The 22,926-nt window shown below is 37.3% G+C and overlaps 4 protein-coding genes across 29 annotated transcripts in view; 2 read left to right on the top strand and 2 right to left on the bottom strand.

The window, feature by feature from the left end:
* The first annotated feature begins 5 nt into the window (after positions 1–5).
* LOC108613764 (methyltransferase-like protein 22) lies at positions 6–1,855 on the top strand. Its single transcript, XM_018007469.2, has one exon. It carries the CDS (start codon positions 947–949, stop codon positions 1,778–1,780), a length of 834 nt encoding a protein of 277 aa, XP_017862958.1. The 5' UTR covers positions 6–946; the 3' UTR covers positions 1,781–1,855.
* On the bottom strand, positions 1,821–3,894 carry Pdss2 (Decaprenyl diphosphate synthase subunit 2). Its single transcript, XM_018007468.2, has 3 exons — positions 3,183–3,894; positions 2,937–3,126; positions 1,821–2,873 (listed from the first exon to the last, which is right to left on the bottom strand). The coding sequence occupies exons 1-3, from the start codon at positions 3,518–3,520 to the stop codon at positions 2,067–2,069; spliced, it is 1,335 nt and encodes a 444-aa protein (XP_017862957.1). The 5' UTR covers positions 3,521–3,894; the 3' UTR covers positions 1,821–2,066.
* A 304-nt stretch (positions 3,895–4,198) lies between these two features.
* On the top strand, positions 4,199–12,087 carry nwk (FCH and double SH3 domains nervous wreck). Of its 15 annotated transcripts, none has more exons than XM_089468311.1 (11): positions 4,741–4,890; positions 5,202–5,360; positions 5,453–5,682; positions 5,772–6,299; positions 6,482–7,340; positions 7,407–7,578; positions 7,648–8,067; positions 8,152–8,214; positions 10,070–10,095; positions 10,182–10,512; positions 10,597–12,085. In XM_089468311.1, exons 2-11 carry the CDS (start codon positions 5,340–5,342, stop codon positions 10,995–10,997), a joined length of 3,051 nt encoding a protein of 1,016 aa, XP_089324437.1. In that variant the 5' UTR covers positions 4,741–4,890; positions 5,202–5,339; the 3' UTR covers positions 10,998–12,085. The 15 variants fall into 15 exon arrangements, with proteins under 15 accessions (XP_017862939.1, XP_089324433.1, XP_017862938.1 ...); XM_089468312.1 differs by having other exon boundaries at positions 7,407–8,067; positions 10,182–10,299; positions 10,372–10,512; XM_089468313.1 differs by having other exon boundaries at positions 7,407–8,067; positions 10,182–10,299; positions 10,375–10,512; positions 10,597–12,084.
* Positions 12,088–12,972: 885 nt separating this feature from the next.
* Positions 12,973–22,926, bottom strand: part of Rdl (Resistant to dieldrin) — a 37,914-nt gene continuing 27,960 nt past the window's right edge. For 9 of the 12 annotated variants that reach the window (XM_089468316.1, XM_089468320.1, XM_018007459.2 and 6 more), the window contains exons 9-10: positions 18,670–19,223; positions 12,973–18,460 (exon numbers count right to left, since the gene is read on the bottom strand). In XM_089468316.1, the coding sequence (XP_089324442.1) occupies positions 18,299–18,460; positions 18,670–19,223 (716 nt within the window). In that variant the 3' untranslated portion in view covers positions 12,973–18,298. The remainder of the gene's footprint in view (positions 18,461–18,669; positions 19,224–22,926) is intronic. The other 3 variants (XM_018007465.2, XM_089468323.1, XM_089468322.1) reach the window with 2 other exon arrangements.

Raw genomic sequence — 22,926 nt, 5'->3', positions numbered from 1 at the left:
ATAAGCAGCAAGAGTAACGCACGCAGGTCACAAATGCTCATACATGTAGCAAGGGACTACAAGTGTGTGTGTACTTGCCCGTCGCGAAATAATATTGTTTATGCGTATCAACGCTTTCATACCCTTCCCACGAATAACCATCGAAACGCTTACATTTTGTTTGCATGAGCGTGACAAATGCTTTTATGATTTCGGTATACCCTTCACTCAAGAGGAAAGAGCTGGGATCGTCGCGAACAATATTCAATTTTTGTGCGTTGCTGCTATTCGAGACCATAAAGAGAGGGAGAGAGTGAGTAAGGGAAAAAGAGCGCATAGCCATGCTTCATTTAATAATGCGTGCATTTCGTGGCAGCAGTCGCAGCACACTGATTTTGTCTTGCCTTATTTTCACTGCCTGAGCCTCAGAAGACCGAGCCGACCAAATACGAAGTTGTCCGGTCTGTTCAGCGCATTTTTTCGGTGTTGAAAAAGTTTGTTCTACATGTCTAGTCTATGTGTTCTCTGGTCAGTGGTTAAATGCTACAATTTGAATCTTTAACTAACAAAATCAAATCTAATAACTAGCGTAATTACAGTATTTTAAGGAAGTATTTTTCATATAAGGCTCAGCCACACTTTGGATAGAGATTGGCGCTCGTGTGATTTTTGCCATTCTTATTCAGCGAGTCGTATCTGTGAGATGCGTGACATTCGAAGTTCGAACATTGCGGCTGCCAGACCGCGCGAGTCACTGTTAAGTACTAATTGCAGCGGTCACATTTACAGAGATTCGTGATGAGTTAGCATTGTAATCGATGTTAGTTGCTCAGCTCTCAGAGTTAAATGCTGCATCTCTAATAAAAGCATTAACAATTTTCAATGTCGCTCGCTTATTTACGAAATTGGCAAACAGCCAGAAAAATAGATAAATTATTAGTTGGATGTTGGTATATAAGGCAATCAGATGTACACGGTCAAGTCGGAAATCTACAGCGAGACAAACTACCAGCCAGTGCACGATGCTGAAGGCAACATTGTATCAAAATTTCGTTTTCGCTATCCTGACGAGCAGCTACCTAACGGTAAAGCTAAAGTAGATAATGATGGTGATCTGGAGGTGCAGCGTCCAAAGCGCGGCATCATAGAAATCGAACATTCCGATGCAACGGAACTTAAGCTAGTTGGTCTCCAAGTTTGGCGTGGAGCGTTGCTCCTGGCAGATTTTGCCTTTCATCAAAGGGAAGCATGGAGCTCCAAGACAATCCTGGAGCTGGGCGCTGGAGTTGGTTTGACCAGCATTACAGCAGCTATGATGAACAAAGGTCAAGTCTATTGTACCGACGTGAATCTCGGCTGCATTCTCGAGCTGATGCGCAAGAATGTCCAACGAAATAGGCAGCTGCTGCAAGGCCACATCTCTGTGCTGGAATATGACTTCCTTGCTCCAAGATCTCAGCTCAGCAAAGAACTGATTGCCGCCATCGATGATAGTGATATAATCTTGGCAGCGGATGTCGTCTATGATGATACGCTCACCGACGCCTTCGTCGCAGTCATGGAGCACATACTGGAGCGTGGAGAGAAGACTGGCAGAGCTAAGTGCATCTACATGGCCATGGAGAAGCGTTATGTGTTCACCCTGGAGGATTGTGATTCTGTGGCGCCCATGTATGAGCATTTCCTAAGGCAAATACTGAAGAAGCCTTGGCGCATGGAGGAGTTGCCTTTGGATTTTCCACAATATTTTGAATATGAGCGATGCCCGCAGCTGGTGCTGATGCGCATTAGCAGACGTTGACGCCTCTACTGTACAGTAATCTACCTAAATGTGAACACACTTGTGTTTATAAATAAAACAGTTTGTTAGATTTTATTTTAGTTTCGCATAGAGGATTGCAACAAATAGAAATATTTTTGTACAATATTTAACAATTTGCATCGTATGCAAGACCATAAATTCCCACAGCTATAAAAACTTTGTCTTTTGCCTTAAGATTAAAGATTCACTTTAAGTTTAATGTCATTATGCTATAACCCTGAACCCGTTTCTATGCATCCATTTTCCTGTCGCCGCTTTTAGTTGATCACAAGTCCTGCATGGCCAGGATAATGTTCTCTAGAGCCTGGCGCGCATCAGTAGCTGGAAAATGTTGCAGGACACCTAGGGCAGCTTCCGTGTGCTTTCGCTGCAGCTCCTTTGTCTTGGCCAGCGCTGGACCCGCAAGGATTTCCTTGTGTATTTGATTGTAGTCGACGAGGTCCACGGACTTTTTGCCCGGCTCGATTAGCTTATAAAGACTGGGATCGTGCTCCAAATGGAAGAGGACAGGCGCACTAACCAGACTGAAGGTTGCATCCGGTGGCAGCGTTGGGCTCTGAAAACTCTCGGCATCGAGGCAAGCCTGCCAGGCCAGCGCCAGATGCTTGCCAAAGCGGTAGGCGTGCCGCTGCATCTGTTCGCTCTGGCCGGCCAGTTTGAGGGACGCCTGACAGGATTTGCCGAGCAGGCTACCCGCATTCAAGATATTCCGACATTCCCACTCCTGCTCCGGATTACCCATCACCTGGCCAATCGGCATGGGCGTCATCACATCGTGCTCGTTGAAGTCGACGCCCACGGTGAGTGAGGGACGTTGGAATGTGCCCGGCTTGAAGGGCAGCGGGTTGTTCTGCTCATCGCGCTCCCCTATAAACTCCGATTCGGAAAAATCTCGCACAGCTGACGAGATGAGCTCGGACACTTCCTGATTGCGCAGATTCGCAAGCTCCGCACTGGAATGGCCAAGCAAATAGTCGCCGGTGAGCAAGCCAATCTTGTTGCCAAATGACATGTCATCGTAGGTGGTTGTATCCTGGCCTGCCTCAGTGCCACTTTGCAAGTTGACAACGCTCTAAAGAGAATCGAGTGGAAAACTGTTTAGGCTAAATTTTTCGCATTTAAAGGATTCCCTTACATTGTGCACCAAATGGGAGATTCGTATCATCTCGGTGACCTCGGCTAGCGCGCGCTGTGAGTGGAGCACCCCGGCGCTCTTGTCCTGCTCCACATCGGGTATGCTAGGAGCATGTCCAGCGGCCTTGGATACAAGCAAGACAATGAGACCCCACGCTTGCATGGTATTCTTGCCGTTGTAGAGGAGGTGCCTATAGGAGTAGGAATTTTCTAATCTGAATCTGCACATGATTTGTAGTCCACTTACTTGGCTGTCTTCATTAGCGGATGCGCACTGCCCACCAGTTTGCGCAGATGTAGCGCTACATTTGCGATTTCGTCGCTCAGGAGCCAGCGCAGGCTTAGAAAGGACGTGGGATACCCGACGATCCTTTCCGCCTCGCTAACGGCGCGATTCCAATCGTGGCGCGGTGGAGTCACCTGTTTGTTGTTCGCCGCTGACGCAGACGTGCATCGTAATTGAGTGAAAGTTGACAGGTGTGGCTGCTCAACAGGTGAGACTTGTTCGAGGCATCGTTGCAGCTGCCGCGGCTGCATCCTTTGTCGCAGCATTTGTTGCATAATCACTGCACCCACTCGATTCATCTTTGTAACGGTAGTTTCTAAATCCAATGTATTGCACAATTCAACTATTAACTGCTGATTTATGCTGATCCGTGCACTCGTTTGCTGCTCTCTGTTGGCAACTGTTGAAAAGTGAAATCACAGTGGCTGCTCGAGCTTGACGTTGGCTGCGCTGCTTCTGTTGCTGTTGTTGGTGCTGCTTCTTCGTTGGCGGCACACTTTTACACTTTTGCGACGCGGTATGCCGTTTTGTTTGTTTGCTCTTGACTCGAAAACAGGTTTTCGATGGCCCGAACACACCTGCTGCCACCGCCGCCCCTTGCAGCATTTATTTGTTTCTTTCATTTTTTTTGCGTTTTATTGCATTCCAGCAGTTAAACAGCTGTTCACCATTCTATCGATATATCGATATGAGCCCCATGTGTTTTGTCTGCTCTACTGTCGGGTATAATGAACTACAAGATTATATATCTTAAATGATAATATTATCGATTTCTTAATTTATAACTGGATTTGCAAACCTGATTTTTTAATTAGTCACTCATTTATATACGTTTTACGACAGCCGTTACAGCTTTATTTACATCGTATTTATATATCGAATTGGCGATAGTTTCTATGTTATGCAGTTACATTGCTATTTCGAAATTGTATATCGTACACTCACACACACTTATGCATACAGCTGCGCACACACCGTATCAGCCTTACAAAATTGTTATACTCAACGCCTAGTCGATTTGAAAGCACTGCATACTTTTAACCGTTGACCTTATCAATTTTCGAACACCAAAAATTGTTTATCAATGTAGTGCTTATTGATAATGGAGCATACTCTTGGTTTTTATCAGTATGCAAAAGTCATGGCAATTGTCGAATATAATTCAGTATTCTTGTGAATCGCTATGGAAAGAGTCGGAATTGAGCTTTAAATAATGATAGAGTGGCTAAGAAAGTGCGTGGGTGTGTTGAGATTGGTTGGATGCATTTTACGTGTTAGGCTTTGGCTTGGCTAAGCGCATGAGCGGAGTATTTTTAAAAGGCCATGAATGAAACTTTAAGCACCCACCCCTGTTTTGTGACAAGCACCAAAAACAGAGAATGTACTGCAAAGTGTGCGAGAGAGAGAGGAAGACAGAGTGGGCGCCTTGTTTCTGCAAGTGGAATATTGCGTGCACTCTCCCGCTCTTCTGTTCTCTCCCATTCATGCTAGCTCTCACGCAGCCAGCTAACGGTGTCTGCTTGGAAAACTGTTAAAACGGCGTTAAAATCGAAATCGATAAGTACGCAAGGGCAGGAGCAAAAGCAAAACTGTGCGAAAGCTAGAGAAAAGAAAAAGTTTACTACACAATTGGCTAAGAAATTAGTTAAAAAAACTCCGAATTTTTATGGTAGCCTAGTGACTAGAGCATGTCGAAGAAAAGTGTTAGAGCAATAGAATTACTTTTGACAACGTAAAGCTACGCGAGAAACAAACTCAAGAAAATCCGCTGCTGCAGCATAAATCGATATCAGCAGGGGAAATGCTGTGAAAATTTTCACACAACATTTTCTCAATCATTTTCCGCGATTATGTAAAAGTGCTTAAGAAAGCTAATTTAGATGCACGCTTCACATTCCAATTCTATAAGCTATACAATTCGAACCAAATATTAACTCAAGCCATTAACAACTCCCCCATTACCCCCTACTCCATTTGCAGCTACTAAAGGTAATGTAACGGCATTTGATTGAAGCGCGACAAGAAACCATAAACAAAAACCCAAAAAAAAAAAAAGAAAAAGAAATCGCTTCTGCTTGAAAAAAAAAAATCAAGCGCTAGTAGCCAAGCTAGAACAGAATGCAGCCGCCGCCGCGCAAGGTAAACCAGCTAAAGCATATATTAAAAAAATTAATCAGATCTAATTTATGTTTATATTTAATTTAATATATGACATTTCTTTGCTTCAACAGGGAAACTATGTGAAATTCCTAAAGAATTTGCACACGGAACAGGTAGCCAAGTTGCAGCTAAAGAATCAACATGAGTGCGATCTACTGGAGGATATACGGCAATTCACAATCAAGCGCTCCGCTATTGAGAAATCATATAGCGAGGGTCTGCTCAAGATCTCATCGCAGTATCTCAATAAGAAAATACCAAATATACCCGATATTAAAATGGATGGCATGGAGGAGAGATGGTAAGTGATAAAAAATGAATTATTTCCTAAAAGTCTACGACCACTCTTCTCTCTCTCTCTCTCTCTCTTTTTTTTCACTTCCGCATCAGGAATATGTGGAGCGTTTGGCGCACTGTGCTTGAGGAGAACGAGAAGCTGGCACGCGCTCGGCTCGCTGCCATCGAGGTGTTCCAGCAACAAATAGCGGATGAGGCCAAAGTTCTCCGAGACTATAAGCTGGCCATAGCCAAACGCGCGCTCGCCGGCATAGTCAATGTGCAAAAGGAGCTGCACTTGAGCGTCGGCGACGTGGACAAGACTAAGAAATCCTATTTCGACGAGGAGCACTGTGCACACGATGTCCGCGACAAGGCCAAAGACATTGAGGAGAAGCTGAAGAAAAAGAAGGGCTCGTTCTTTCAGTCAATTACATCGCTGCAGAAGAACAGCGCCCGGGTCACGTCGCGCAAGGAGCTACTCGAGGAGAAGTCGTCGGGCGCTCGCAACGATTACATCTTGAGTCTGGCCGCAGCGAACGCGCATCAGAATCGCTACTTCACTGTGGACCTGCAGACGACAATGACCACCATGGAGAACTATGTGTTCGAACGAGTTGCCGAGTATCTGATGCTAATGGGGTAAGGATCGGGAGAGACAGATTCTTTCGGAGGGTAATTTAGTTGGGGAAATTGACTTTTCAGATATGGGGGTAAAGCCTTAAGCCTTGAGGTTGCTTAGATCGGTAGTGTCTTAGACTAGATTCTCTGCCTGTTGCATGTTTTTCTCGTTTAACCAACCTGTCATTTATCATCCTCAACAGACGCACTGAGCTGCTTACCTGCTCGGCCATGCAGAACAGCTTTGGCAAGATCCGTGACCAGGCCCAACAGCTGACGCGGGAGTACAATCTGCAGTGCTGCTATCTATTCTATCCGGTGCTGAAGCAGCACATTCAGTACGACTTTGAGGCATGTGACAATGATCCGGTGCGTAAGGTCACCACCGAGCACGAGTCAGCAGCGGAGACGCTGACCAAGGAGGCGAAGAATTTGGCCGGTCGTGTGGTCAAGGAGAATGCCTCAATACGGGAGTATGCCAAGAAGTTGGCACTGTGCCAGTCGCTGCGAGATGCTGGCCAGCGTACAGATCCCAATGATCCAAATGGCCCCGACTTGGATACGAAGATCGATGAGTTCCGCGATCAGATACGTCGCTCGGAGACAGAGAAGGCCAAGGCAGAGGCGTGTTTGCAGTGTCTACGCGACGGCGGCATCAATGTGGACGAATGGGTACAGGAGGCGGAGATTATGGGCGTACAGGAGCTAACACGATCCGCCAGCTCCATATCGATGCGCACCGATGCCTCCGGCCAGGGCGAAAATCCCAGCTCTGATTCCTTCTACGACAGCGACAAGGAGGACGGTGCCACAGCTGTGGCGGCCACGAAGCCTAAGCAGGACCAGCAGCTCTCGCGGGATCGCACCTTCAGCGACAGCGAAGATGATGCCGAGGAGCGCGAACGAGCACAGCCAACAGCTGCGGCTCCAGTGCAAATGTCCAGCGGATGGGATGATCCGACCGAGGTTAATTGGGACGAGGCAGAGGATGACAAGGATGAGCCGATTGTACCGGAGCCCAAGGAGGCGATCTTCAAGTGCACAGCGCTCTATAGTTATACGGTGAGTGGGAGAAGATTTAAGAGAAATAGAAGAGAATTTAATCTACTGCTTGCATTCTTTGGTTAGGCTCAAAATCCGGATGAGTTGACCATTGTGGAGAACGAACAGCTGGAAGTGGTTGGCGAAGGCGATGGCGATGGCTGGCTGCGCGCACGCAATTATCGCGGCGAGGAGGGCTACGTGCCGCACAATTATCTGGACATCGAGCAGGATGCGGCTGCCGACGGGGCTTTCAATGGTAGTTCTGCCAATCAATTGCGCACACAAATTTCATTCTCATCTGTCGATTATACTGTTGACAACGAAGATCAAACGGTGGACTCGATGCAATCGCCCGATCAGGTGTCAGTCATAATGGCGCCCCAGAAGCGTGTCAAGTCCGACACCGAATGGTGTATTGCGCTCTACGACTACGATGCCACCGCCGAGGATGAGCTAACCTTCGAGGAGGGCGACAAGATCAAGATCATAACAAAGACGGCGCACGGCGTCGACGATGGCTGGTGGGAGGGCGAACTGGATGGCAAATTTGGCAATTTCCCATCGCTGGTCGTGGAGGAATGCGATGAGATGGGTGAGCCACTCAGTGATGGCGATGGCGACGAGTCACCAACACCCACAGCTGCGCCCAGCTTTGCGTTGCCCCCAGCGCCCGCATTGCCGCCAGAGTACGCCCACGAGCTAACAGACATAACGGAGGATATGTTTGCCTCACAGGATACAGCAGGTGGGTGAGATTGCCAAAGAGCGTTTACATGGTGTATACAATACGTCTCTCTCCCTCTCGTCGTTCCTTCCGCCCGCACTCCAGATGAGGATCGGGATAGTGGCTATATACCTAATGGCGCCGGCGTACCCAGCATGCCTCCGCCAGGTAATTCATTCTATATGAACAAAAATTATCTACGCTCTACTTCACTCTCTCTCTTTCTCTTATCAAAGACTTTCTCTTTATACAACACATCCATATCCGATTTACGCTCTCTCTCTTTAAATATATATATTTTTTTTATGTTTCACCTAAAACAAAATAAAACAAAAATACTCGAAGTACTTTTGATACCTGCTTCTATATTCTCTAGAGGTAGCCAAAACTTAATCTTCAACTGCAGCTCGTCCAACTACTAACCAACCAACCACTAACTACCAATTACTACCAAAAACCACCATCACAACCACCTTAACTACCTCAACCACCACCACCTTCACTCACTGTAACTATTCTTCGTAACACTCTCCGTTTATTGTGCTATCGAAACAGCAATCTCGAATTATGTGTCCTTTGCAAGCCAATGAATAAGCTAAACAAAAACTAAGAACTAAAAATCAATTTTTTACAGTGTACTTTAGGCTGCTTAACAACGTGTCTCCTCCTCTTCGTGTGTGTTGGTGTTTCCTGCTATGCTACTAATTACGATCTCGATATATTACGATTACGATCTTTCAATATTTCGACTATTCTTAACCAGATGTTCAATAATTTTTTATTTTTCTCTAATTTGTAGTATCATTTTTTGTTTGGCACCAATTTTTTACTTTATATTGGTATTATTCACAATTTGTATTTACTTTTCGCTCAGTGTAAGAAGCTGCAATTCGTGTTTAAATGGTTTTATCTTTACTCAAAAATATGATATTTATATATGTGTTATATATGATATCTTCCCTATCTCTGATCTTCAAGCTTTCTCGATTAATCTTTGATAATGTTGTACATAAAATTGGAATTCTTTCTGTATTAATAGTTTGTAGTTTATGTTTATTAAAGACTTTTTTTTTTGCTAGTTTTGTTGACTTTTCCCAAGTTGAGAAGTAAGCAGCGGAGGCATTTTAAGATGAAAGATATCTTGAAACCCCTTACAAACCAAACTTAGATTAAATTCTTTTGATTAAAACAAGTCCGAAATACCTTGTAGTTTGAAAATAAAAAAAGAATCCGTTTTTAATGTCAACTTTTTTGATACTATCCTCCCTTTACACCTTGATTTTTTCTCAAAACAACAATGACTTTATTTAAGTCAAATATTTTTAATTCTTCTTAATGCGTCATATTAATATATAAACGTCATAAATAACTTGGAAACCAATATATTGCTTGAATCTGTCCGAAACACCCTGTTATTTATAAACTAGAATTCGTTTGAATGTTCAATTATATTCCATTATACATATATTCAAGTTTATATCGTAAGATCGTATAACTTATTCTGACTTTAAGATAATAATTATTAACCTGGTAGATTCCTTGTAATTTACACGTATCTTCAATATATTCAATCAATTCGATTGACGTCTTTGATTTTTTTATCACTCGTAAGCTTCTTCAGCTCTATGAGCTATCGACTTTAAATATTTGCTATAATATTTGAAAGTATTTGCTTTAAAATTTATCGAAACTATTGTCTACTATATGTAGCATGTGCATGGACCTCCCCCTCAAACGCAATTCCCTATCCGTTACCCTCTTTTCGTATTTGTGTTATAATCCCTTTAGTTCAAATCCGTTTCCTTGTATATATATTTATATGTATCTGAATATCTTGATTCTTGTACCCTTTGAATTGAGCCCTGCAATATTCAATTGTATTCTCATCGCTCTACTCACTCGATAAAGGGTTATAAAAATACTATGTGAATTTAATAAAAAAAAAAAAAAATATTAAAATCGTATTACGATCAAATTGATTAAAGAAACTCTCTTCTCTCATTTATATTTAATGCTAACTCAGTGCTTATACAAGAGCCTGGCATGGAGGTAACTAGACAAAGAACCTTTCCCATCTATTTAAATTAATCATTTGTTTTAAAAATTGGATTAACTCTATATATTTTCTATTGCAGGACGATTTCAGCGACGATGAGAAGCCGCCGCCGTCTTTGCCGCCACCGCAGTTGGTCAAGCCTGGGGGCGTGGCCGCTGGTGGAAATGTGGGGGGCGTTGCGAATACTTTGAACTTAGGTATGGCACAAATAATTGTTACCGCTGCAACCCCAATGGTTGAAGACGGTGCCGATAAATCTTTCCCACCAGTAGGAGAGAGCGACAATACAGAATCGCAGCAAACGAAGGAGCCGCAACCGGATGTGGAGAAAAAGGCCAAGCCAAAGCCAGACATTGTGCCCAAGCCATCGGCAGCGAAAATCGCGGCCCACAAACAGCCGCCAAAAGAAGGTAATGTTGGTAAAAGTGACGCAGTGGAGGATCAAGTGGCTCCTGCTGTAACCATAACACTGACCGAGTATCATGTATCAGCAGAGGATGAACATCAATCTTTCGATTCGGCTGATGGGACGGTAGCCGTAGTGCAGCAGCCTGAGGATCCGTTTGTTGAGAAACCTGCGGCAGGTGCGGCTCCAGCTGTGGCTGCTGCTGTTGCTGCTACTGACGGTGCCAGTGCGGGATTTGAGGCGGACTTTGAGGCAAATTTCGATGCTAATTTCGATGATGCGTTTGCTGGCAGTGGAGCAGGAGCAGCAAGCGGAGGGGGAGGAGGTGGCGGTGGTCAGTCGACCGGCTTGGATATGAACCCCGAGGCACAAGCAGAGGATGTTATTGAAGCACCCAAACAGGTGGTTGGCGGTCGAGCCAGCATACCCGAAGAATTAGACTCGAATCAATTGGCACGCCTAGAGAATCTAAAGGAATCGAATGCCTAAGCGCCGCAGGCCCATTCAAACTTCCTGGCTAATTAAATGTTGTTCGTTATAAACTAGGGCACATACCATTGAGCACGATCTATATATATATATGTTATATATGGAGACTATAGCCGAAGCGCTCACAGCTGAGAATCACACTGTATTGAAATCCTCACAGCACCAGACACCAAACACTCAAAACAATAAACAATATACGATATATCTAATACAAAGAATAATCTAATACAACGATGCCATAGTGTAAACAGCTCAATAGAACAGACCCATATATATGCATACTAACTGAATAATATACATATATGAATGTATATTGTTATGCTGGTGTTGTAGTTCTCTCAGTCTCTGAATTGGATATTCGAATATCAGCTTATTATCGAGCAATATATATATATATATAAATGTATGTATATATCTAAGTCAACATAAACTAGTTAAAAGAGAAAATTTAATATATATACTTTAATTACGCTTTATTAACAGTACGAATACCAGCCAAAAGCAATTTCTACTCATAGTTCAAGTTCTGTTGCGAATGGAAAAGACAAGAAAAGTAAACAAAAATATACTCATTGTTAGCACTAGGAATTGTTGCATAGACAAATTCCTCATCATCTAGTTGGCTTCAAATACACATATACCTATATATATATATATATATATATATATATATATATATATATATATATATATATATATATATATATATATATATATATATATATATATATATATATATATATATATATATATGTATGTTTTCTGATTTCTTTAACTATATATTGTTGTACACTGTTATTAAAAAGAAAAAAAGAAGAAGAAGAATTCTTCATCAATTAGTTCAATGTGTTAGCAATTTAGTTCAAATATATTTGATTGGTTTTTACTATACCTGAAATGCCTATTCAAATTTCGCGAATCATCTAGTTAAAATACTCAAATATGAGCAACTCTCTTAGTGTTCATATAAATAATTATATATATATATATATATATATATATATATAAATATATATGTATATGACATAAATATAAATTAAATATACCATAATTTATTGTATGTTAATTTTCCAGTGAAACAATTAAAGCTCATGTCATAAGCAAAACTTCTGTTTAATGGATTAATCAATAAATTAACATTTCAAAACAGTAAAATTTGTTACTTTTATTGAAGTGTGAAAGAAGTACTTAGGCAATATAAAGAATATTCAATTAAATATATCAATTAGGATTCTCTTATATAGTTGATAGAAGATGCCCTAGAAAAATACAAATAGTAAACATTTCTTCAGTTTTGATAAGATCCTGAAACCTTAAGCTGTGTGAACTGTCAACCATTACCCATTTTACATGTACTAAAGATAATCAATTTTTGTCATTTTGTTTAGTTGTTCCTTCGATACTGTTTTCATCACCTCAATCGTAGCATAGAGATGTCCTCTTCAGTTTCAGCTTTAACAATGACCTTTGTGCTATCAAAATCTAATATTTTGTGTATTGACTCTGCCAAGGAATTCCCAGTTAAGTTTTCAGAATGATTGTGGTTCCATTATCATTGGTTAAGAAAACAAATTTCTATATAATTTTTTTTCTTCATATCTTTATTCGTATTCGCTTCATTTGCAATATTATAATAATTATCTTCATTTTTTGTTTGCTTTTGCTTTTGGTTTGGATGTTCTCCCATTGTCTTGACTTGACGCATTTCATTTAGCATTCAACTTAAGTTTATAGGTTCTTTTTGTTTTTGTTCTTTCCGTAACATTTATTGCGTGTTGTTATGTGTGTATTTATTTGTTCTTTATACGCTATAGATATTTCATTATATTATTATTATTATTATTTACCATTTGGTTTTTATTTTTTGTTTTGTTTTTAGTTTTATTTATATAACGAAATTAACACAGTCAAAATTTGTGATCAGTGATCAATCATTACATACTCATTACGTTTTAAATTATTTTTCATTATAATATTTATCTTTTTTTTTTTGTTTTTTTTTTTTTTTTTGGGTTTTGTTTTTATGCATTGAACAGTTACATAATGCTGGCTTAACTACGATTTCTTCTGGGGTATTTATACTGGATTGATTATTGATTGAGCAACAAAAACGTGCATCGGGAGGAAATAACCAAACTTAGACGATGAGTGTGAGAGAGATAGAGAGAGATTTTTGAAAATATAATTGACGAGAGTTCGAGCTGTAGATGAGATGCGATAAACTGAAAAGCGATCATAAGACAAATTGAGAATTGACTGCTCCGTGGGAGTTGAGTTGAGTTGAGATTGAGATTGAGATTGAGTTAGAGTTAGAGTTTTTCTCGCTGACTGCTGTTAATCATAACAAATAGTTCATTTATTGAAATTAGGAACTTTATTAATGGACGGATAAACAAAATAATAACAATAGATACATTATATTAGCTGGTTTATGGCAGCTCATGATGGATGTGAAAGAGTTTGAAGAAAATTTGAAAGAAAACTACGAAAATGCAGCGAGTTGTGCTAAGGACTTTTCTTTGTTTTTCGTTATTCTTGTTCTTTAAGGATGGTATGCTGTTAACAATAATTGAGCAACAAATCAAATTAAACATTTAGTTAACAAGACTTAAGTTGTATAATTATTTATAATTCTAAGCTTTGTGCTCAACTGAAAGGTAATCAAAAAGATGTACAACCATAAGTATATGTGTGTGTGTCTGTTTGTGATAATGTATGTGTGTTAAGTATTCAATTTCATTTTGCAGTTTATTTTGTGCAATTATCCAATTGATGTTTATTTTATTTTATATTGTTTCTATATATGTTTTAAAGAATTATAATTGTTTTTTATTTATTATATATATTTTTTGCATTTAAAAAATGTTTTTCCTTTTTTTTTCTTTTTTTTTTTTTTTGGTGCGCTTTTAATGATTGTGTGTGCGTATATGTGTGTATGTGTATGTGTGTGTGTGTTAGATTTTATTCTTTAACTAAATGCCTTAAGTTCTTAACTGTTTTTCGTTTCCTTATCTATATACTTTAGAATTTCATTTTGTTGAGACCATCATACATACATATATAATATACATACAATTTGTATTTATACATCATTACGCACATACATGATGTAATTGTTACATCATGCACATACAACTCTCATTATATGTATACATATTTATCATAATCATGTTTTTGTTTTGTGTGTGTTGGTGCCGCTCTCTAAAAAAACGGCACCAAAAATGCTTCAAACATTTCTTTTTTATCTTTATTTATTTATTTTTTTTATATATATATATTTTTTTATATATATTGTTGTGTATATTTTTGCGGGGCTTGTGTCATTATTTGTCCTAAATGCTTTGCCCTTTTTTGTTTTGAAATTTCTTTCCGTTTTGTTTGCTGTTTTTATAAATATTCTTAAACATTTCCATTTAAAAAATTTTCACTATAGCCAAACTAAATATTTTCGATTTTCGATTCTCGACAAATGATACCATTAACTAGGTGTAGAGTAAAAAAGAATACGAAAAGTAAATATATTAACTTAATTAGTTTTGTTTATTTAAAAATTCTCAGCTATTTTTTTGTTTTCTTCTTCTTTTATAACTAAAGTATTTATTTTTTATATATTTTTTTTTTGGAAATACGCTCCGAAACCGTTGAGCAGCTATTTGTTGTTGTTATCGATTTTGTAATCGGCTTGTTGTTGTTATCGTTACAGTTAAGCCTCTCACATAACACGCACTTAACGCAATTTAGAAACATTTTGATTTAACTATTTTTTTTCGCTCGGTCATATACGTATATATGTATATATGTACATATATATAATTGAATTCCGACACCTGTATAGCTACAAAATATATATATATATATAGTATATGCCCAGTTATACTTATATATATTCATGTTATCACCGATTTCACTTGATGTCGAGTTAAGTCTGTGTGTGTGTGTGTGTGGGTGAGTGTGTTCTGAAAAAATTCTGTGTGTGTGGCTAAGCTTAAATTTGAGTTTTGTATGTTTCACTGCATTTGCTGCTTCTACTAACTCTGCTGTTTCTTATTTCATTAAATTTTTCCTATTTATTGGTGTAAATCAATTGCAGTTGCTTTTTTATTTTGTTAGGTCAAATCCTAAGTAGCTAAGTACCACCTGGCTCAACTGGTTCAATACAAAAATCTAGGTAAAAGTTCTTCAATTGGTTACACGTTTACGAGTGTGTATGTTTATTAGTGTGTGTGTGTTGGAGTCTGTGTTTGTCTGTCTAGAAAGTTAATAAAGTAATTTTCGCTTGTTGTTGTTGTTGTTACATTCAGATTATTATTAGTTAGGGTATGTTTTAGGTTAAGTGTATGTATATATGTATATAGAGTATTTCCTTTCATTCATTGTTGACTGTGTAGATTAATATATATATGCCATGATCTATATATACTTTATATATTCCTCATTTTATCGACAGTCTTGCGCCTAGAATTGTGTATTTTTTGTTGTTTGCTTATAACTGCCAGTGTACCTTATTATGGGAGTACTTTTTGCATATAGTCTATATAAAATTAATTGTTTATTTCTTCTCTTTTTTTCACGTTTTTTCTTATATATTTTTTTGTTTGTTTTGTTTTTTCTTTTGTTTTGGTTTACATATAAAAAACTCGTGCTACATATAAGTGCTTAAATACGTTATGTTATTGTATATACTCATTGCATAAAGTACATCCATACATTCATATAAATATGTAGATGTGTGTGTGTTCGTATGTGTGTGTGGCTGTGTGTGTGTTATGTATTTATATAATAGTTATGCTCATAATACATATACATAAATATTTTAGTTGCTACTCATATGGTGTATACCTCAGCATTAGCTATATATATATATATATCTCTCAGCTAACTGTACAAAAAACCTGCGCTGCCTCAGCTTCGACTTATTATAATTAAGAAATTAAAACGTTACGCTGATATAGTATTTAATTATCATTAAATTTAGTCAGTATTGTGCTAGGTTTTGGTATTCACAAACTTAAAATTCACATTTTGAACTAAAGTGAAAAATTTCATTGAGGAACTTTACCAAAACTTCAAATATATGTACGTGTATATGTGTCCGTATGTATGTGTATTAGTGTGTGTATTTGTCTTTTACTAAGCTTAAATGGTGCATTGTTTATGTTTGTTTGTTTATCAGCTAGATTTAGCGCTTTATTGACTGCTTGAACATGTTTGTATTTAACTAGCTGTAATTACATTAACTAATATTTAATTAATTGTTTTAATTGTTGTTGTTTTTTAACTTTAATTTAACTTACTTTTTGCGAAGTTTTGCTCCTACTTTTTGTGTATGTGTGTGTGTTTAGTGTGTATTTCTTGAGTTTTATTTACAATTGTTTCTCTTCCTCTGTGGAAAATAAATATTTTATAAATCTCCCCAATTAAACTAACGTCTAACTCCTTATACTTAGTATTTCTTTTTTTTTATTTTTGTTTGTTGCTTAATCTCTAAATTCTTGTTTAGGCAGTTTTTTCATTCAAATTTTTGTTCTTTCTTTCGTTTTGTAACTCGTCTATTGGATTTAGTTTTAGAGTGCAATTAAAATATGTTTTTTAGTTCATGTGTTTTTGTTTTTATATAAAATTGGTAAAACTAAAATCCATTTTTATTAAAAATCGAATCATATCAACTATTTTTTGTATATATCTATCTGTCCGATGCCTTTCGCTTACAAAAGGTGCCCTTGAAAGTAATTTGTTTCTGTATAATTTGTTCATGTGCAAATTATTTAAAAATTCTTTTCTTTTCATATATATATATATTACTTTATATATATATATTTATGGTCGAGTAGTTTAAATTAAATGATTTGCTTAATTTGCGAAATTTGTTCTTCGACATTTCCTACAAAATTTGGCCATTTTTCTTGGAAGCGCTAAAAAGTGTTCAGTTTTGAGAAATCAAGAAACATAGTAGATCCATATATATTTTTAAAGGGGCATTATAGTAGATGAGGTGTGCAATTAATATATAAGGGGGTTTCATAAACCATAAACTAAATTAAGTTTGTTTTCAGTTGCCTAAATTAAGGAAGACCATTTGACTGTCTGCTTAGGGGAAGTAATGGCAAAGTAAATAAGTAAGTATGTGTACACTCTAGTCGGCGTGGTCACGACTAGAGTATACCCTCACCTCTTGATAGAAGCATTCCAGCTGCCATGACTGTGAGTTATATATGAGAGTGTTTTTCATACATCATCTGTGTGAGTATTAAGAGAGTCTACACAAGTAGTAAGGATAATGATAGAGGACGGACAGGCAATATTCTAATTTCACTTTCGAAGAGTCTATTTAATCAAATGTAGTATTGCAGAATATTGATATTCCTACTTTTCAATTTCGAAACAGACAAACGACATAAACCGTAAACTTATTAAGGGAGGTCCAGATCTTTTAGATGTTACGTGGCTTTCACATACATGGCATACAAAAACTTTTAAAAATATATCGAAACTTGAAAATTAATTGGGAAACGTAAAAATCTATCCAAACAATTTGCTATTCTTCTTTTAATTTTTCCATTTTGATTTATTAAATTGTTTATATGATTCATTTTCTATATATTTAATTGCATTGGGTGTCCTTAAAATTGGAATTATGTGAGTCGGAAATAAATTTGTTTGACTGTGCTTTTATTGTTGTTGTTGTTTTTTTTTTTTTTTTTTTTTGTGTATTTATTTTTGCTATTTGTTCCGTTTTTCTTTTACTTAATTCTTTCATTAATCTTATCGTTTTTCTTTTTTGTTTTTTTTTGTTTGGTTTTTTTTTCTTTTTACTGTTGTTTAAATATTAATAGTTATTAATTAATTTACTGCTTCTTCGGCTGTTTCAGTTTAGATTTGTTCTACTATTTGCTATACGCTGCTGCTTTTGATTATTCATCGTGTTCTTTTGCATTCTCCTCTTCTTATTTATGCTTATATATTTATATATATATATATTTATTTTATTTTATTTTTTTTAATTGCGTAAATCTATTTAACAATATTCTTTGCTCTCGTCCATAATATGTGTGTTTTTTTCATCCATTTTGGTTTACTTTTCTTTTTTTTATCATTATTATTTTTATTAGTATTTAACAATAATATGTTGCCTTTTGCTTTTTCCATATCTCTAGTTAAAATTACTTTTGGTTAATGATTTTTTTTAACTTTATTTTTCAGCGCGTTGCACAGTTTAACTCTCTCGTGCGCTGTTGTCTCACTTGTTGCCTCCGGCCAGGCTCCGTTTCCGGCTCCGCGCCACCCTTAGGGGGCATGGCCGCTTATTCCTCGCCGAGCAGGACAAGATCATCGGCAACGACGTCGCTAACGTGCAGGTAGATAATCCAGTACATCAGATTGAAGCAAACAAAGCACACGGGAAACACAATGCGCGAATATTTGTCAATATCCGAAGGCGTAATGCCTAACAGTTTGTTGATATCCTGTGAGGAAATAATATACAATTTATTAATATTATACATTATATATAAGAATGTGAATTATAAATATACAACAAGACAGAGGAAAGGGCATTTAAGCCATGCTATGATTTTCGCATGCTTTTACTTTTCAACTTTATGGATGCTCATTAAAAAATATATGATATACTGGCTATGATCATATTTAAATATTTAAAATTTGGGATTTTCACCTTTTTTACTTTGCCCGGATGTAATAGATGTGCTGGTACGGCCGCCTCCGGGTCGCCGCCAGCATCTGGAGGTCCGCCACCTCCACCGCCGCCGCCGCCTCCGCCACCACCGCCGCCGGGTCCGCCTGGACCGCCGGGTACCGGGCCGGGTCCATGGGGCTGGGGGCCACCTCGGCCACCATTCACCGTATTCTCCAGAGTGCCGCCCTTGGAGTGTGCCTTGGGGTCGTGGACCTTGAATCTCACCTCCTGGAACAAGGGTCCCACTATCGAGCAACCGCGCGTACCAACGTTTTGTTGGATATTTGTAAAGCCGATTGGGCGGTTACTCACTGTTTGTTTGGGCGCATGCGGATGACCATGGCTGTGGGCATGATGACCATGCCCATGTCCATGCTCAGGACCGGGTCCGCCTCCGACATTCGGATTCGGATTGGCCTGCTGCTGCACACCATCTAATTGTTGCTTTTTCTGCTCAGCTATCTTTTGGATCGCCATAAATCTTTGTTTTCGCATTTGAATTCGTTTTGCCATATAGCCGACGGTGGCGTATTCTACGATTGCGATATGATATATATTGGATAGTGGATACAGTTTCGAATTGAGTCAGTTTTTTGTTTTAGAGAATTGATTGCGATTAAGAATTTTGATAATGGTTCAGAGCGGTCGGTTGCGGGCGGTACGTGGTGTGTGGGGAGGAAATGTTGTTGTTGTTGGGGATTTTGATGCGGATGCATAGTAAAATTTTGAATCAAGTCCGCGTTCCAGATGAGATTTTTGATGATGTTGAATAATTGTTGTTGTTGTTGTTATTGTTGGTGGTGGTTGTTGTTGTAGTTGTTGTTGTTGTAGTTGTAGTTGTTGTCAAATAGTTGGATTGTTGTTGCACAGTTTTGGTAATTTTGAAGTACGGTTTTTGGAACGGTAAATGGAGGGAAAATGGAGCGTTGTTGTAAAATATTAATTTTTTTGTTTGGCATTCATTTATATATGTACGCAAAAGCACATATAGATATACACATATACAAATATACATATGTGTGTGCACAAATAGTTATGCAATTATATACGTATATGCATATATATATATATGTATATGTGAAGAAAGATTAATAGGAAAATAAGAAATTTGTGAGTTATAAAAATTTGGATATATGTTAATATATGTACATGAATTTGTCTTCGGGTTGGCATATTAAATCAAAAGTGGAAAAGTGTTGGGGTTACGGGGTAAAAGCACTACGGGTAAAAAAGGCAGACGAGAATGCTCGACTGATGGATACCCTGTACCGGAATGTTAAACTGTTATACTTGGCATAAATGATGGAAAATAATTGCAAAGAGTTTACATAAGCTCTAAATAGTAATTCCATATGTATAAATGGGTAAAGGAATGTTAAAGAAGTATTGTATATGAATTGGATTTGATTCCCCTATAGGTGAAAATCATTTGATCATTTGATTCTGAATGCTGTGTATATTATTAGGATTTCGATACAGATATAGAATATTTATAGAAAATAGTATATTCTATATAGCTTAAGTGATATAGAAGAAGTTGTACAATATGTTCAATATTTCTGTATAGGAGTATGACGAGTATATAGCATTTGGCAATATGCCTATGCACAAATCGAGTCTAAGAACTAGAAAGAAAGGGGGAAAAAAATCGCCATATATATCTGTATATGTTAAATAAGAAATATCTTATAAGAACTGTAATATCTGCATATGTTCTATAAGAAATATCTTATAAGAACTGTAATTCACTTTTCACTTATGCAGGATGGATTTCGCTTAAGGTAGGCCAAGTGACATTTTTCCTTTGCTAATTTTCCTCAATTTTCCAAGGTACAGGGTATAAATAAGCAACGTCACTTGTATGTGTGGTTGTTGTTATTGTTGTAGTTGGTAGTGAAATAAAAACTGAATAAATTTCATATTCTGTACTTTAGCCAAGCAACAAAAAAAAGTTGTGAGTAAAGCAAGTGTAGAGTGTGTGTGAGAGGTAAATAGAGAAAGAGTAAGATAGATAGAGAGCAATAAAGGTGTAACGGCTAAACGTGTGTGTGAGTTTGTGAGAGTGATGTGAGTTTGTATGCGTGTGTATGTGTATGTGTGTGTGTTTTGTCAGTATCTCTGTCTGTCTGCTGCAAATGTTATTTGTTGCTGTTGTTGTATTTGTAATTGTTGTTGTGGCTGTTATTGTTGTTGTTGTTGTGTTGAAATGAGTGAACGAATATATATATATATATATATGTTATCATATATATATAAAATACAGGTTAATTTGTTAGCCAAATGATTTATGTATAAAATTTTTTATATCTGCAGTCTGAGAAACCATCATTCAAGGAAAATGTTGATGTGCGTGCCTCAAATGCAAATTCATTGAACAATCGCCTCTGGTAGGGGTTATCGGTGGGCGGGTTGGAGGGTCACATCCTTATATATGTGTATTACATATATGGAATGTACACACATACACACACAATTTCCAGCTTTTCGTTTTATGTCATATATAGTGTATGGTTATGAGACTTCTTAAATAGAGAGGGCATGCAGGGATCCAATATGAGATCCACTCACACTGTAAGTTCTATGTACTTTAATTTTGGAATAGGGTATATATTTATATTTTTCTTTACTTTTTGAGGAATTAGAGTATATAGTTTCAAAGAACATTTAAACGAAACAAGTTTACTTACCCAGTTCCAGAGCGCCTTTGCTGTAATATATATATGCATATGGGATAGAGAACAGCTAACATATCTTACCTAACCTCAAATTTTTTATATTTAGATATTTATTGCTTTGGCATTAGCATTTGCGATTGTCATGTCTGCGACATACATTCAAATGCCTCAGACTTGACAAACCAAATGCTTGAATATATCTATGATTATATATATCTTTTGTTGAGGTATGATTCTTAGATCTTCAGCTAGGCGTGGACATTCTTCTTCTTTTTTGAGGTCTATATACAGTGTTGTGATTTTTTTTTCTTTCTATATATATTATATTATATTCAATTCAATCGCGACTCAAGCCAGGTGTGACGCAAGGCATGCTGTTATCATTTTTATGCGCTCGGTTTTTAGCTCGTACCCCTGGGCTGGAGTTCTTTTGTTATTATTCTTTTGAATTCATGGCGTTTTTTCAGTTTTCTTTTTTAAATTTCATTATATAGTATGTAGTATGTTGAGTAGCTTTAGTTGTAGGCTGTTTCGTAGGCTTTGCGTTTTATTATACATATTTTTTTTGAGTGGAAGCTGGGCGTATATTAATATCTGGGTACCATTGCAGGTTGAAATGTGTTCGTTCATGTGCATTCTCTATGCAGTTATCATGATGAAAAATGACTTTCATTTTAAGCTTTGGTCGTTTTTTGGAAATTTTTTCTTTTTTGTGGAACACAATGTCAACCTGGAGGCGTCTACGAGAGTACAAGTACGAGTAAAGCTAAAGCTAAAATAATTGGTTTTTGGCATATAAACTTTTAATTTTTTTGCAGAAGCATGCTTCGATTTCAGTTGGGTTTTTGCTTTGAGTTACTAAAAGCTCTGCAGGTGTGTTAACTAACTGTATTGAGTGCATGTATGTCTTTGAGTGTGTGGGTGTGTGTACGTGTGTGTGTGCAAAACTTTTCGCTTGGAAATTTTGTGGCCCCTACTGTTCAGGTAGCGCATATCTATGAATTTGCATACATTTTCTTTGGATGATAGTTGCATTGTTTCTTTGTAAAGAAAAATTAACAATAACATACAAATACGAAAAAAGAGATTTTTTCTTTTCTTTTTTTTAGTTTTCTTTTTTTCATTGTTGACCGGAGTTGAGAGTTTTTTTTGTAGGTAAAAGTGTGAGTTGTTGCTTAAGATGTTAGGATTTTAAGAGAGAAAGTTAAAGTTAGAGCATTGGACTGGACTGTAGTACAAGTGCTTGAAATATATTTTTTCGAAAATTTGATGGAAATTTGGTATATACATAGACATTGAAATTTTGTTAACTATAGTTCAAGCACATTAAAAATTCATTGATTTCTTTGTGTTTTTTTTTTTTTTTTTTTTTTTTTTTTTTTTTTTTTTTTTTTAAATGAATATAGAGTTTAAAACTACGCAAAAAAGTTAAAAAATTCAAGTAAAAAATATTCTTTAAAGTTCACTTGAATTTTTTTGATTGTCTGTGTGTGTGTGTTTTTTTTTGCTGTAAAAAATTAAAAGACTGTTGAAAGAAAGTGTATTTGTAGTTGTGGTATTT

This window comes from Drosophila arizonae, chromosome 4, assembly GCF_054131065.1.
Source record: "Drosophila arizonae isolate 15081-1271.41 chromosome 4, UAZ_ARI_1.0, whole genome shotgun sequence".
NCBI lineage: Eukaryota > Metazoa > Arthropoda > Insecta > Diptera > Drosophilidae > Drosophila > Drosophila arizonae.
This window is presented reverse-complemented; position numbering and strand designations above follow the sequence as displayed.